Raw genomic sequence first — 14,384 nt, forward strand, 5'->3', positions numbered from 1 at the left:
CAACACGTTTTTGGCCAAATCCCTGGCATACACTCTAAACTGAAATAACACTCACTGTTTTACACGTTCTCTTCTTCTGTAACCAACCTCTTCCATCTTCTGCTTCTTCTTTGCCACAACCTCCGGAACCAATCTGGCCACAGTAGGTCCTGCTGCCGCCGAGGATGGCGATGATACGGGTAAGTTTATTGTTTTGGGCCGCGATAGCTGCGGAGATTTTGTATGATTTACTTGGGTATAAATATTTGGGTTTTATTTGCAAAAACTGAACCGGGTTGAATCTATGAAGCTCTTTTTGAAAGCGGGTTTCTTTACTCAACAGGAAAGAAGAAGACAAAGGCGAAGAAAGGAAAGAAAGCTGGTGAGTTCGGTACTGTTTTGTTACATAGGGAAGGTATGACAATAGACAATTTACAGTACGCTTGTATTTACCAGTTCTTATCAGTTGACAACCACAAAAATCATTCACTTCATGCATTATACATAAGTAGGAACATTCTGACTTTAAATTTGAACCAACACCTCTCATCCAACTTTTGAAAAAATCCAACAAACTCCAAACGAAACAAAATCAGCACAACCGGAGCTGACCCGTTACACCAGTGCGCACGTTGTTCAAATAAGCTGATGCAACTCGACATAATCGCATTAAACAAAAATGGACAGCGTAGCAACCGGCGTCCTTTGAGCGCGCCAAGTAATTAGCACGTCCTTTGTGTTTGCAGCAACTCCCCCATTCTTTGCATTATTTTTACGGTGGCAACCTTTTTGCCCTGACTTGACCACTTCAGGATCCGGGAAACAGCTGTTGCTTGACCCTTAGCGATACTTGAAAAAGTGTGTTTCGAGTAGACTCGTTGATCAATGACTTTAGGACTTTTTGACAGTAAAATCGGAACACAAAAAACGACGATTCCCTCAAAATTATAACCGTAAGGTCGTTCAGTGCTATTATTCTCTTGAAGATTTTTTTCCCTGTCCCGCTCAATCCCTTTGTTAGCCAACTCGTAACAATTTTCATCCTCCCCCTTCTTTTTTTCTAATTAGATGCCGACGGACCGGAGACGGCACTGGGGGCGGGTACTTCCGGCGATAACGAGCTCGTTGAAGTAACTGTAAGTTTTAATTTCTTACCCCGTTCTGCGCTGCATCGCCAGCTAACTTCTTCACACCCGCCATGTCGTAAACATTTAACGATGGTTTCCTTGTTGCGCAACAGAAAATCGTTTCCACCTCCATTAAAACGCCCATTGTGCACGTCTGCTTCGGATTCATCCCGGAAGACAAGCTGGATCCGGCGGTGCGGTACGTGTACATGATCCGCCGGTACAGCACTTCAATCGGTAAGCATTCTGCAGCTTCTCCAACGCAACGCTGATTAAACATTACCAACCCGTTTCAATTTTATCTCGGCAGCGACCTTCTACAACCACGAGGACTGCAAGGCGGAGCTTCCCCGCTATGTCCAGATGGGCTGCATGCGGGGAGGTCTCATCGAGAACGTTAAGCAGCTGCTGGAGCGTATCTACAAACCGGCCGTCGAGTTCCAGTTTCGGGAACCGTGCGTTGACCGACCTAAACCGGAAAAGGAAGAACGCACCACGGATGAAGACCCCCTTCGTGTGGCCAGTCGGGCAAGCATTGCTCTCATCGACTACTCCAAACCGTCCGACTTTCGGATGAAGGCCATTCAGGCCGAAAAAGCGGGTCAACGCTCAGAAGACTCCCGTCTCGAGTTGAGCAGCGGACACTCGCTGAGCGAAACACCCAGCAGCGAATCCAACCTAACCCATACCAAAGCTTCCGAAGCTACCATCGAGAGTGAACCCAAAGAGTCCCCTTCGGAAAAGTGGCAAAACCTCCTCGTTGAGACGGGCGTCAAAATCGAAACGGAACACGACAAACTACGCAACGCTCCACCGATGCGCGGCCCGATGAAGGAGAACTTTGACCAGAACCTGGATCGCTTCGTCGAAGTGCTCGACTGGACCATCGACCACGTGCAGTTCGACTTTGGCATGCCAACGCAGTACAACGCACCCGGCCAGGAGTCCATCACTGTCGACGAGGATAAGTTCAAGGTCAAGGTGGACATCCACAAGACGACGGTCGAAGAGCTGACTACCTTGCAGCAGGAGGAGATTGTCGAGGGTTGGTCGATTTACATCCGAAAGGTGCTCCGGGAGTCGATGGAGCGCGAACCGGAGGAGAACACGCCGATGGCCGAGTACGCGCTCTGGATGGCACGGGAACTGGAGTACAACTCCATCATCGAGCAGCTGAAGTCACCGTTTGTGATTCAGGTGTTTGGTAAGTGTCTTCCTCGGTTTTTTTCTATGTATTACAAACACCAGCGTGGAATAATTTGTCGATGTCTCTGTGCTCTCTTATGCTAACCAGGAGGGTGCTGTGTCCTATCCCTCGCCTGGACCAGACCAAAATCCATGATAAAGCTGTCAGACCAAATCTGTCAGACCAAGACTGTCAGACCGAAGTGTAAAAAGTAAACAATCTTTGTTTTTGACGTAGACAAAAAATGAAAATATGAAAAAGATTTTTTATTTTTTCAATTCAATAACAGATTTGGGCTGCAAATTAATTATACGCCAGAAAATGGTTAAATAGAGCGGCGTCCTGTAAACCGACTTTAAACTTGCAGTTAAGAGCCTTATCCGTCCCGTGATTCGTCCACTTTAATTTTTGATCGCGTTTTCGGCTTACACCTGAACAATCTTGAAATTATTTATGCGGATTTGTGATTCCTCTTGTTCCATCAAGGGAATGATGCTAACTAGGTACACAGAAAAAAAAATCATGGTAATATTACATCTGGGAAGGGGTACATCTTTTATGTCAGAAAAAAGGTGTAATTTAACCTCTGGAAATGTGTAATATTACCACTTTTCTGGTGTAATGTCACTTTTTCAGTCTAAATTGAGGTAATATTACATCATAAAAGAGGTAATATTCAACCTTCCAAAATAAAAGCTTCCAAATTTACATTATTTTTTTCTGTGTATGATTTTTTTGTGGTGCTGAGTGCGATTTAAATATCAAGCACTGAAATAGACTCTAATTCCTTGTATAAACTATCGAATCCAATTGGAAATCAGGACTTGACCAATTCATGTCTAACTTAAAGCCAGTTCTATCAAAAGCTGGTAATTTTGCATCTTTCAGTATCAAACTTTGAGCGGTGAACAGGCTTTCTTCGATACAATCAGCCTACCCGCTGAAGATTATAGAGCTATCTAGCCGATCTTAGCACTCATGCACCATTTGTTTGCGGCTCGTTCGATAATTAACCCAGCTTCGTGTACCCGAAGCAATACATGTGCACGTAGATAACTCTATAGTTTGTTCATTTTGCTCTCATGTACAATCTTATTGGCGTCTCGTTCGATAATTAACAGTCTGGACCCGAAGCCTGATTTTTGTGTTTCATTCTTATTGGAATTCCATATCAACTGTAACGAGAACTGCAGGCACCCGATCCAGACAGTTAATGCTGAGTTGAAACAGGCAACATAAATAGTCACTGACGATTGAGGATAAGGAGGCATTGTCGTACTTATTCATGTAATTAAGTTTGATTTCATCATGTCTTTTTCTAATAATTTAGGATCGGGATGTGCGCGTACGCACGTCCCGGCTACCAAAAATTACACATACGAGTTTTCTACATGAGAGAAAATCGCAGGGGTCAGCCCGACCGAAGTGCAATGGACAGGCCTCGCCCTGGGGGAACCGCCTTCAGGATCACGGTAACCCCTATGCCAGGTAAGTATGCTTTGGGGTGGTTCGAGGCAAGTTCAAGACCAACCAACGCTACAGTCCTCTAGCGATCGCCGCAGGGTGTACGAATGCTACGAAGTGCGTCGTAGTCGTCGTCACCACCGTCAGCATTGAGGTGGAAGAGAAACTGAGAAAATTAAAACGGTGCTGGATACACCCAAACGTAAAACCAGTAGCAGAATGTGTTTCAAACCTAATTGTCATATCACATTCATTGTATCATAGCACCATTATTGTATTTTATTATCGTTTTTTGCTTACACCCAAAGGAAAAATATATCTCAAAATCTGCAACATTGGATTTGCTGCAAAAAATGTCACATTTCATAACATTTTTTGCAGCAAGCCCGTAGATCATTTTTGCCCGCGTGTAAAACTTTCAGCGATCTGCAGTTCTCACCAACACATACAATGCTGGCCCGTCGCCGAGCAACACTCCAAAGAGAAGCATGTGTTGGTGCTCTTTCACTCACTTTTCATCAAGCGTCCATGGTGCGGTGGTAGCGTGTCGGATCAATAACCAAGAAGTTCGTGGTTCAATCCTCGTTCTACAAAGTGTTTTTGCCTTCCTCACCTCGATGAGGCAAGGCTATAAAATCACTCAGAAATTGAACTTTTTAAATAAGCCTCCAAGATATACCCTTACGTATACATATCGGCTCAGAATCAAATTCTGAGCAAATGTCTGTGCGTGTGGATGGACGTAGAATTTTTTTTCTCACTCACTTTTCTCGGAACTGGCTCGACCGATTTTGTCCGGATCTTTGTTTTTGGATTCATCTGCAGGTTCTTTAAGTCTTTTTTTAATTTCATCCGGTTTGGTGCAGTACTTTAAAAGTTATGTTCGAAAAACTGTTTTGGTTGATACAAAAAAGGGTCATTATTTACATAATTTGAAAGCTCCGGCGAATAGCTGTCGTCGGAACTATCCGCTCAGTGCACGCACACAAACGCTGCAGTGCTTTAAAATGGTTCATTAAATTTATCATAGATGGCAGCACTCAGATGTATAGTGTCTTTACTAAGTAAGCGTTAGCCAAAGCTTTCGTAGTGTGTGGTTGCAAGGCTTTTAGGAGGAAGGCAGCAACCACCTTCTGGTGGATTAAGTAACGTTTTTTTTAGTGAAATACAACCAAAAAGCCGTCGGTAATGTCGATAATTGTCGGTAACGGGCAAAAATGTCATACTCCTATATCGCAAAAAATGCATGAGGACAGATTTCATGCAGATTCTGATATACTTTCATGCCGCCATGCATCACAATCATGCGACTGCCAGTTGGGTGTAGAAACATTATTGCATGTTTCTACTAATAAGAGTACACAGCAAAAAATCCGATGGTAAAATCGCATGCAAAAGCATGCACATCACCTCCGTCAAAATAAACACTTAATATTACACTCTGCATGTACAACTTTTGCAAACACAAAAAAAATGGCAACCGACGGGATTCAAACCCAGCACCAACAGTAAGGACTGGCGCCGTAGCCCACTCGGCCATCAGACCGATGAAAAGCTGTAAGGATAATCGCTGTAAGGGTTGGTAGCATTATTCTTTCGATTTTGGCACTGAGCCCTCAATTAATATTGAGGGAATGATTCTCTCGACTCTGAATTTTGGGTGTACATTTGCGCTAAGTCATGGAATCGAGAGAGAATGATTGCTTTCTTGTTAAGGCAAAAGAAGCGAACATGAAATTGAGAGAGTAAATCCAACTGGTTTTTTTTCCAACAGGATTTGTTGTGTAGAGTTTGGCGAATGATGTAGGCCAATAAGATTCTGCTTCAAGTGCAAATCTGTAAAATATGTATCAAACAACATTAGGTTTTACGCCGACTCGATTTGGAGGTTAGAAAGGAGTGCACTGTTTACATGGACTTAGCACAGTTCGTTGCGGTCGTTGATTTTGTTCGGGTAAGTTCGTCGAAAATCGACGAAGACCATGTAAACAGTGCACACGAGCTCTCAAATGACGTCACGGCGTAAAACCTAATTACCACGACGATTGAAATTCCTGTCGCAGTCTGAATAGGACTCCAATAAGACTGTCACAGAAAATTCATTAACAGAATGAACCCCATGCCTGCAATTCCCGTTACAGCTTATGTGAAATTCCAATAAGGATGTTACAGAAAAATGAGGCATGGGGTTTAGACTGATGGGAATCACTGGATATCGTTGCTTCTGTGTAATAGGGTAGTACAAGAGATTTCACTGACCTACAAAATTTTCAAAAATTACTGCGCAGGTTCAACTCGAGGGGAAGCATGAACTTTACGGTCCCCAGAAACACGTGCACCTTGAATTTTTCAAAAATATTTAGACAGGGCCAGAATTGGTGCTGTTCGCAATTTTTGCTTGTATGCAATAGCGACGAATGTCCTAATTCTCCATACAAACTTTTGAGAAAAACTGGTGTTTCCAATGAGATTGCATGAATAATGTAAGACTAGTTTCTAAACGTTAGAGATATGCATAAGAAAGGCTCTCCAACACCCACAGCAGGCCAGCGCCATCCGAGAGAATTGAAATCACGGTCTGGTAGTAAAAGTAAAAGCTGAAATTTCTCGCTTATTACAGCATGCGTTCCCTTATGGTCCAGCACAAAATCAAATACTTTGAAAAGCTCTACCTCAACGGTCCTCGCAAAACAAACCAAACGCATGCGTTCAAGAACTTCAAAATCAGAACGTCCCATGTAGTAACGCGCCGTCGCAGTGTGAATTCGATGATAACCTTCCGGTGGGTCACCGTGACGTAGGTGCCAGCCCACATGACCACGTTGAGTATCAGTTGAACACCATCGCACTCGACGTTCTGCCTCGGGAGAGGTGGACACCGCTTCTATGAACTCTGATTAGAGCCAGACAACGCGTGCGGATTTGTTGGGAATCGTTGAAACAATAAACAAAGTGCTCAAAGGCTCCACTGTGGCGTTTGCGTGGGAGGGCAGTCGTTCGCGGATGGAATCCACACGTGAAAACATTCACCTACAATTATGAAAGGAAGCTCGCTCAATCTGAGCGCATGCTGCACACATAGAACGGTAGGAATTGCCCGGAGTAAATCCGATTTTGGGTTGCGACCGGCTACCAGTTTATAGAGGCGCTATGTTTGGAACTTTTTCATCGCGGGCACCGTTCGCTCGTCGTTGACAAGCTCCGCCAAAGGGTTGAACGTACAGCAGCGTTTTAACCCTCTACAACCCAACCCCGCCTCTAGACGGGCTTCGATTTAAAAAATCGCCAAAAATCCATTTTTCAACCAATTTTTGATCTTCAAAAAGCATTGGAAAGAAGAACTTTTAAATTTTTGGAAAATTTTAGGGTTGGAAGTTTGACTTGTTTTATGTGACTTTGCCAATTTTTTTAAAAATGTAATTTTTTTGGGGGTCAACTTTGGCTGTGTTTTTCACTAACATTTCCCATATTTTAAGAGCGAGTCCACGAACAGGGCATACCCCTTTGTATAGGACGTCGTTTGGACCTCACCAATCTGTCTGAAATTTCCAGGGGTTGTTTGTACATATGAAACAAGCATCTGGCCAAAATATGAGCACTCTAGGTCAACGGGAAGTGGGGCAAATCGGGACACAAAGTTTAAAGGTTCAAAAACGTCAAAAATCTATAACTCAGGCAAAATTCAATTTAATTTCAAAGTTCAAAATGCATCTGAAAGGGCTTGAAAAATGCAACAATATGCAGGAAGAAGCATCCCAATTGGTTCAATCTAAAGGAGTTATTGGCATTTTAGTGAAAAAATTGCACAATTTTCAAACTAAAATAAAAAAGTGTTCCATCCAGATATCAACTTGGTTCGACTTGCAGCTTGTAGGGGACATCTGGGACTACCATCTGAGACTGAGAACGCTTTGGGTAAGGCAGTTTAGCATATTAAATAGACACTTTTACTTTTAGTGAATTTTTTGGTTGTACATTTTTGCTCGGGGGACCCCTTAGATCAAATTTTCCGGTAATAATTTTATCATATTCGTGTTTCTGAGACAATTTCACTTTAGAAACATGCATAAAAATGTTTATTTTCATCCATTTTAACCCTTTAAAAAATAAAAGTTCAAAAAAATCTTCGATTCACATTTATTGAAAATCAAGTTCGTTTCCAAGGGTACTAGATGACACCAGAAAAAAAGCAGCTTCTTAAATTTTTATAACTTTCATTTTTTAAAGAGTTAAAACGGATGCAAATAAACATTTTTATGCATGTTTCTAAAGTGAAATTGTCTCAGGAACACGAATATGATGAAATTATCACCGAAAAATTTGATCTAAGGGGTCCCCCGAGCAAAAATGTACAACCAAAAAATTCACTAAAAGTAAAAGTGTCTATTTAATATGTTAAACTGCCTTACCCAAAGCGTTCTCAGTCTCAGATGGTAGTCCCAGATGTCCCCTACAAGCTGCAGGTCGAATCGAGTTGATATCTGGATGGAACACTTTTTTATTTTAGTTTGAAAATTGTGCAATTTTTTCACTAAAATGCCAATAACTCCCTTTAGATGGAACCAATTGGGATGCTTCTTCCTGCATTTTGTTGCATTTTTTAAGTCCTTTCAGATGCATATTGAACTTTGAAATTAAATTGAATATTGCCTGAGTTATAGCATTTTTAAGATTTCTGACGTTTTTGAACCTTTAAACTTTGTGTCCCGATTTGCCCCACTTCCCGTTGACCTAGAGTGTTCATATTTTGGCCAGATGCTAGTTTCATATGTGCAAACAACCCCTGAAAATTTCAGGCAGATTGCTGAGGTCGATGTGAGATGGGTATGCTTTGCTCTTGGACTCGCTCTTAAGTAAAAAGAAGTATGCAGTAATTTTTCTAGTGCCCCAGACTATGCCTCTACGCATTTATTTACAATTTAAATGATAATGGTTCCATTTTATAGCAAAAAATGTGAAAAACATGCAAAAAATTGAAAAAGTTACTGAAAAAACATGAAAAATTAGATAGGCAAAATGTAATTATATTAGGTGGTAGAATAGGCCAAATACTACCAAAAACAAACATAAACTAAACAAGATAAATGCAAACAAGAGAAGTAAGGTTTTTCGTAGAACAAAAGTTGCTCAAAATGACCTTCTGAACACGGGAAAAATAAAAAAAAATCGAAAAAAAATTTGGGCAGTAGAGGGTTAACATGGTGGACCAAGTTGTACAAACTAGAGAACTAGACTGTCCGGTCCTCTGCGATAACTCTCAAGGTTTGTACTAGAGAGCCTGGATCTTATTAGAGAACGGACATCTCAAACCAAAAGTGCCAATCGAAGCACGAGAACTGTCAAACGGAGGTACCAATCGATCATAAGACAAAGGATTTTGCTCGATTGGTACTTCCGTTTGACAGTTCTCGTGCTTCGATTGGTACTTTTGGTTTGTGATGTCCGTTCTCTAATAAGATCCAGGCTCTCTAGTACAAACCTTGAGAGTTATCGCAGAGGACCGGACAATACAGAGATGTGAAAATGTTATCTTTAGACGTTAACGTTACGTAACTATTTATTGGTGCCAAATGAAACAAACATTAAGAGTTTTTCACCAATGTGTAACAGGTCGTATCGAGGTGCTCCGATTTGGATGAAACTTTCAGCGTTTGTTTGTCTATACATGAGATGAACTCATGCCAAATATTAACCATCTACGACAAAGGGAAGTGAGGTAAAACGGGCTTTGAAGTTTGATGTCGATAAAACATAAAAAATCTTAAAATTGCTCGCATTTCCGTAAAATTTCATTAATTCCATCGCTCTTAGATTCATTCGAAAGGTCTTTTGAAACACTTCAAAATGTGCCATAGACATCCAGGATTGGTTTGACTTTTTCTCATAGCTTTTGCGAATTACTGTTGAAAATGGATTTTTTTAAAACCTTAATATCTTTTTGCAACAGCCTCCAACACCCATACTCCCATAGGTCAAAAGTTAGGGAATTTCTTGGACTATAAGCCTACGGTATTAATTTTTTGGCCAATCGCAGTTTTTCTCATAGTTTTACGATTTTTCTAGAACAAACATTTTACAACGTTAGTTTTTGCCCTGTAGGCCTCCATAGCGGCACTTTTTGGTCTCAATTTTGACATATTCGGAATCCTCGGAAAATTTCACGTAAGCTAGAAGTATTGGAGTTGTAAACTTGATTTAAAAAATAATTAAATAAAACATTTATGAAAAAAGAAATAGATCTTATTTACCCTGTGATCAATACGTCAAAAGCTATATCAAGTAGGCGAATATATGTTTTACCCCTAATCCAACAAATTGTTTATAAATATTTTAATTCATTCTAAACGGCAAACAAACGCTGAAAGTTTCATCCAAATCGGAGCACCTCGATACGACCTCTAGAACAAACCGAGCAATATTTACAAATACTGCCTCTTAATTAAAACTACAATTCCATCGATCTAGCTTTAAACCATGTTGAGCAAAAACGTCAGCACCGTGTACGAGGTGTTGACCAGCTCGGTGAAAACCTGCATCGAAAGATTTGAGATGCCAAGGCATCCAAACTGAACGATGTTCTGTGAGCAGAGCGCGATCGTGACCAGCGTGGTGCGCATCTCAAAGTATTCGCGACGGTAATCGGCCGAGTACGGTAGTTGCGAGCAAAGATCGCACATATGGCCGGATATGGTGTCAAACTGTGGGAATTTTGAATAAAGACAGTGACTCTTGAAAGTTATGACTCATGATTGCTTACGGTATCTTTCAAAGATTCAATCAGACTGCATAATACGTAGGATTCCAAGCTTATGACAACAACTGTTGTCGCGATAACAATATGCATAAACGAGAATTGCTCTGAAAAAACGATGAAAAAAGTCGATCCAATGGCCACTAAATCAAAATAGTACACATAGAAGAATAATGACTCAACCATTGATTGCAGTTTGCTGAGCTTGCTAGAACGAAAGGGATTAGTTTTAATGTTAATTATAACAACCAGAAGCGTAAGCACCTCAAAATAACACCTTGTTGCTCCGTGATGGATTTAATAAGTATCTTCAACTTGTTCCAATACTGTTTTTTAGTCTGTTCATTGTCAAAATAGTTGTCTCGCAAGTCCTCCATGTCTTTGGCAATGCGTTCAAAGTGATGAACCAGGATTTCCTGTTCGGAGTGCAGTCCAATCATCAAAATTGAAGAGACGATAGTGCATCCAAATAACTTGGACACCCAAAAAAGAACGAAATTCGAAATGTAGATTACTTGAATGAAGTAAGCTAATCCTTTGCCGAAATAGAAGTCAACCCACGGTGGAACGTAAAAAGTTCTGGATTGTTGCGGTTGTGGAATCCAGCAGATGACCTGTTGGCACACCATTAGCAAACCAAGTGTAACGACCAGTGCTCGAGTTTTGCGTCGAAAGCCCCTCCTGGCAGCCTCATCAAACATTCGATCTCCGGAGCAGTAGTTTGCTATTTGGAAAAAAATTCGCAGATCTTCGATGTTCTTTTTATGACACAGAAGGAGACGGGTTTTCGCCAAACATGTTACCTGTGCGACGACCATGAGCGCACACCAAATCGTTTCCACAGCGTCATCCATTGCGACGAAGGTACTCACGAAACTCACCACGCTAATCAACATTTGGAAATTTCCTACCAGTAGATACAGCTTCCATCCGAATCGTTGCCAATCGTTTGGGGCATCGAAATCGATACCAGCAAGTATGTAGAATCGATCCAACAGCTGAAAAGTGTCCGGAACTTCTTCCCAAAGCCATCGTGCACGATACTTTACGAGGCGAACCTTCGCCAAAGCTTTCCAAAATAGGTTCATCCTGCTTGAAGGTAGCTCGCTGAACTGACGTTTCCTATCTAGAGAATGCAAGGATAAGCAACCACAAGATTCTCACGGTTGCAACAATTAGAAGCAAACTTTTTCTAGACTTAACACTAGATTTTATGTCCTTGACCGCCTCGCTCTTTTTCGCAATCATTTTGCAAACTTGACTTTTCCACCTGCAATGAATATTTTACAACGATCAACGTTGCAAAATTACGGTGACATCGCGTCGAAGAATTTTCTTTGTACGTTGATATTAAATCACCTCATGGTGTTGGAAATGATGCATAATTGCTATTAGTTGGCAGTTTTCAAGAGATATTGCCACTTGGCATAGAAATTAAAAGGATCAATTAAAAAAAACGAACCTTGTAAAATGTTTGACTAACCTGTTTAGAAATGTGCACTATGTTACACCGCGGTGACATCCTCGTAAAACTAAGATTCCTTTGTCTCCCGGATTTTAATGACTTTTAATATTGCGCAATTCTCACCAACTCGGACTTCGCACTAAATTATTGCTATCGATCGCACTATTGCGACTTGTCAAACTGGCTTGGGAAATTTTAATTTTCTCAAAAAATGATCAAAGCGAGCCGATGTTGCTCACCTGTCAATCGCCATTTTAAAGTGCAAATGTCCAGTTTGGTGGAAACTGCGACTGGAAATGTAAATAAAAAACTGCTGGTTGCCTAGTTTTTGGAAATTTCAAATCCAAGTTACAGTGCAATGATCAATAAGTGCATTTAAAAATATCAGTGAATGACATCTGTTTACTCATTTCCATGGGATCTTAGACAGATGGTTTCAGCTTAGTATTTGATTGGAAAAATAAATAAAATCTTTTGATCTTATATTGATTTTTTTAACAGCAATACATAGCGATTTTGTTACCCAAAAAAATGCAGAGGGGATTTTCTAAAAAAGAATTCATTTATAAATTTTTTCCTGTCTTGATTTAATTATATATTTTTTTAAAATTACGTAACAGCCAACAGGGAGAAAGGGTTATCAAAAAATGTCGCACTCAATAAAGCTCATATCTTCGATTTAGCTCAGTAAATTATGCCCTGAAATGCACGTGAAATTTACTTACTTCATTTGTTTGCCATCACTGAATCAGAGCCAATAGTAGAGATTTCGAGACCACCAGAGACACGAATTCATACCCTTAGCGTGCTCGAACCGACCAACGGTTGCAGATTTGCATCAAAATATAGCCCATACTGCAGAGTTTATTGCGTTTTCCGCGGGCTCCCGGTTCAGCTCACGACTGTACGACTTACCGGTGGAGTACATTTCTAGGAAATTAAGATATGTTGGGAATTTAATTCTACGATTTCTGTCGGAATCATCCTAAGCTGATTGGAAAATTCTCTTATCAAAATCCATAGTTCGAATTTCCACAGGTTACCCGACATCTCTCAATTCCAATCAAAACTTGTCCTTACATAGTTACATATCCTACCGATCGTTTTCCCTTGGCAGAGCCAACTTTTAATGCGTTCCTCGAATTGTCCTCCCTTTCCCTTCTTGCAGATGCCCTGAAGGACAACGATGGCACCGTGATGAAGGCTTGGCCAGCACTCTTCAAGGGCCTCAAGGAAGCGCTTTGTCTGGCCCGGGAAAACGTCGAACATTTGGCCATGCTGCAGAAGTACCTGCTGGTGAGTTTTCAATGCTGGTGGGTGGGTTGCTAATCGTCATCGTAAATTTTGAGTTCAAAACTGAGGAAGCGGTCAAACATTCGGAGGAGATTCAAGGCAGAGAATCGAACGTGAACGTGGATAATTTTGTTTTTTTTTTTAAGGCCGTTGCAAATGTTTTTTGAAGTTAATGTTGAAAATTAAAAAAATATAAATTGAGCTAAAAAGCCATAGTCCCAACATTTGAATGTAAAAAGTTTTTTAACATGCATTTTACACAAGTTCAGTTGTTTTTCAATCATTAGTTTTCAGAAAAGTAAGATTGACGAAAACTAAAAAAACTACTAAAACTAAAATTTTCAAAATTCTAAAAGATGTTGAAATCAATTAAACATGCTAAAATTGATTTTAAACGCAGGGGAATGCATTTTAAATCAATTTGAGCTGATTGCACTTAAATTTTCATAGAAATTTTGAAGTTTTTTGAAAAAATGCTTGTAAATGCTTGAGAACCACTCACTCTTAAACTAACCCTCAGAAGTTGAGAAGCCATTTTGGCGAAAACAAAAGCAATGATACTGATTGCAGTTTGCAGAACTCGCCACCACCCTCTAATACCCACGTGGGATTGTCCTAGCTGCACCGAACATCGCACACGTGCAGTGCACGGTGGTGGCACGATGGTCGAGTTTCAATTGAACTTTCAAAGCCCTTTTTGGAACGAATCCTGCAGTGTGCAGTCATGAGCACATTAGTTTCAATTGAAGCGATTTTAGATTTGCTTTTTCTTTGAGTTTCCGAGAGCGAGAATTTGGGAAATATTACTGGCCAGAAGGATTATCCTGGTTTTCGGAATTCGATTGGCTTTTTTGTTTCAGACTGACTGGAGGGAAAAGTGTTCCTGATGGCTTTTGAAAGCATCCTAATTTGGTTGTTTGAACTTGTTATCATCCTCGTTTGCTCCTAAATCTGCAAAAGGAGCAACTTTCACGATCCTAATTTAATTTCTGATAAATTAACATTTCGTGTTCGAGCTCCGAGTCTCAGGGAGCAACTTTTGGCCGTGAACTTTCGTTCATTAGGCAGCAGGCATTTTGGGAATGTTGTCACTCATGGCTGCTTCCTCTCTATTTTTCC

At 40.7% G+C, this 14,384-nt stretch overlaps 1 protein-coding gene and 1 non-coding gene across 5 annotated transcripts in view; one reads left to right on the top strand and one right to left on the bottom strand.

The window, feature by feature from the left end:
- Window positions 1–14,384, top strand: part of LOC120426151 (dynein axonemal heavy chain 10) — a 105,944-nt gene that overhangs the window by 4,258 nt on the left and 87,302 nt on the right. For 3 of the 4 annotated variants that reach the window (XM_052706310.1, XM_052706311.1, XM_052706312.1), the window contains exons 4-9: window positions 144–179; window positions 323–361; window positions 1,048–1,115; window positions 1,220–1,343; window positions 1,417–2,310; window positions 13,141–13,268. In XM_052706310.1, coding sequence (XP_052562270.1) covers window positions 144–179; window positions 323–361; window positions 1,048–1,115; window positions 1,220–1,343; window positions 1,417–2,310; window positions 13,141–13,268 — 1,289 coding nt within the window. The remainder of the gene's footprint in view (window positions 1–143; window positions 180–322; window positions 362–1,047; window positions 1,116–1,219; window positions 1,344–1,416; window positions 2,311–13,140; window positions 13,269–14,384) is intronic. The other variant, XM_039590869.2, reaches the window with a different exon arrangement.
- LOC120426165 (U1 spliceosomal RNA) lies at window positions 3,625–3,788 on the bottom strand. The gene has a single exon (XR_005606653.1). It is a non-coding gene; the product is annotated as a U1 spliceosomal RNA (small nuclear RNA).

This window comes from Culex pipiens, chromosome 1 (genome assembly GCF_016801865.2).
Source record: "Culex pipiens pallens isolate TS chromosome 1, TS_CPP_V2, whole genome shotgun sequence".
Lineage (NCBI taxonomy): Eukaryota > Metazoa > Arthropoda > Insecta > Diptera > Culicidae > Culex > Culex pipiens.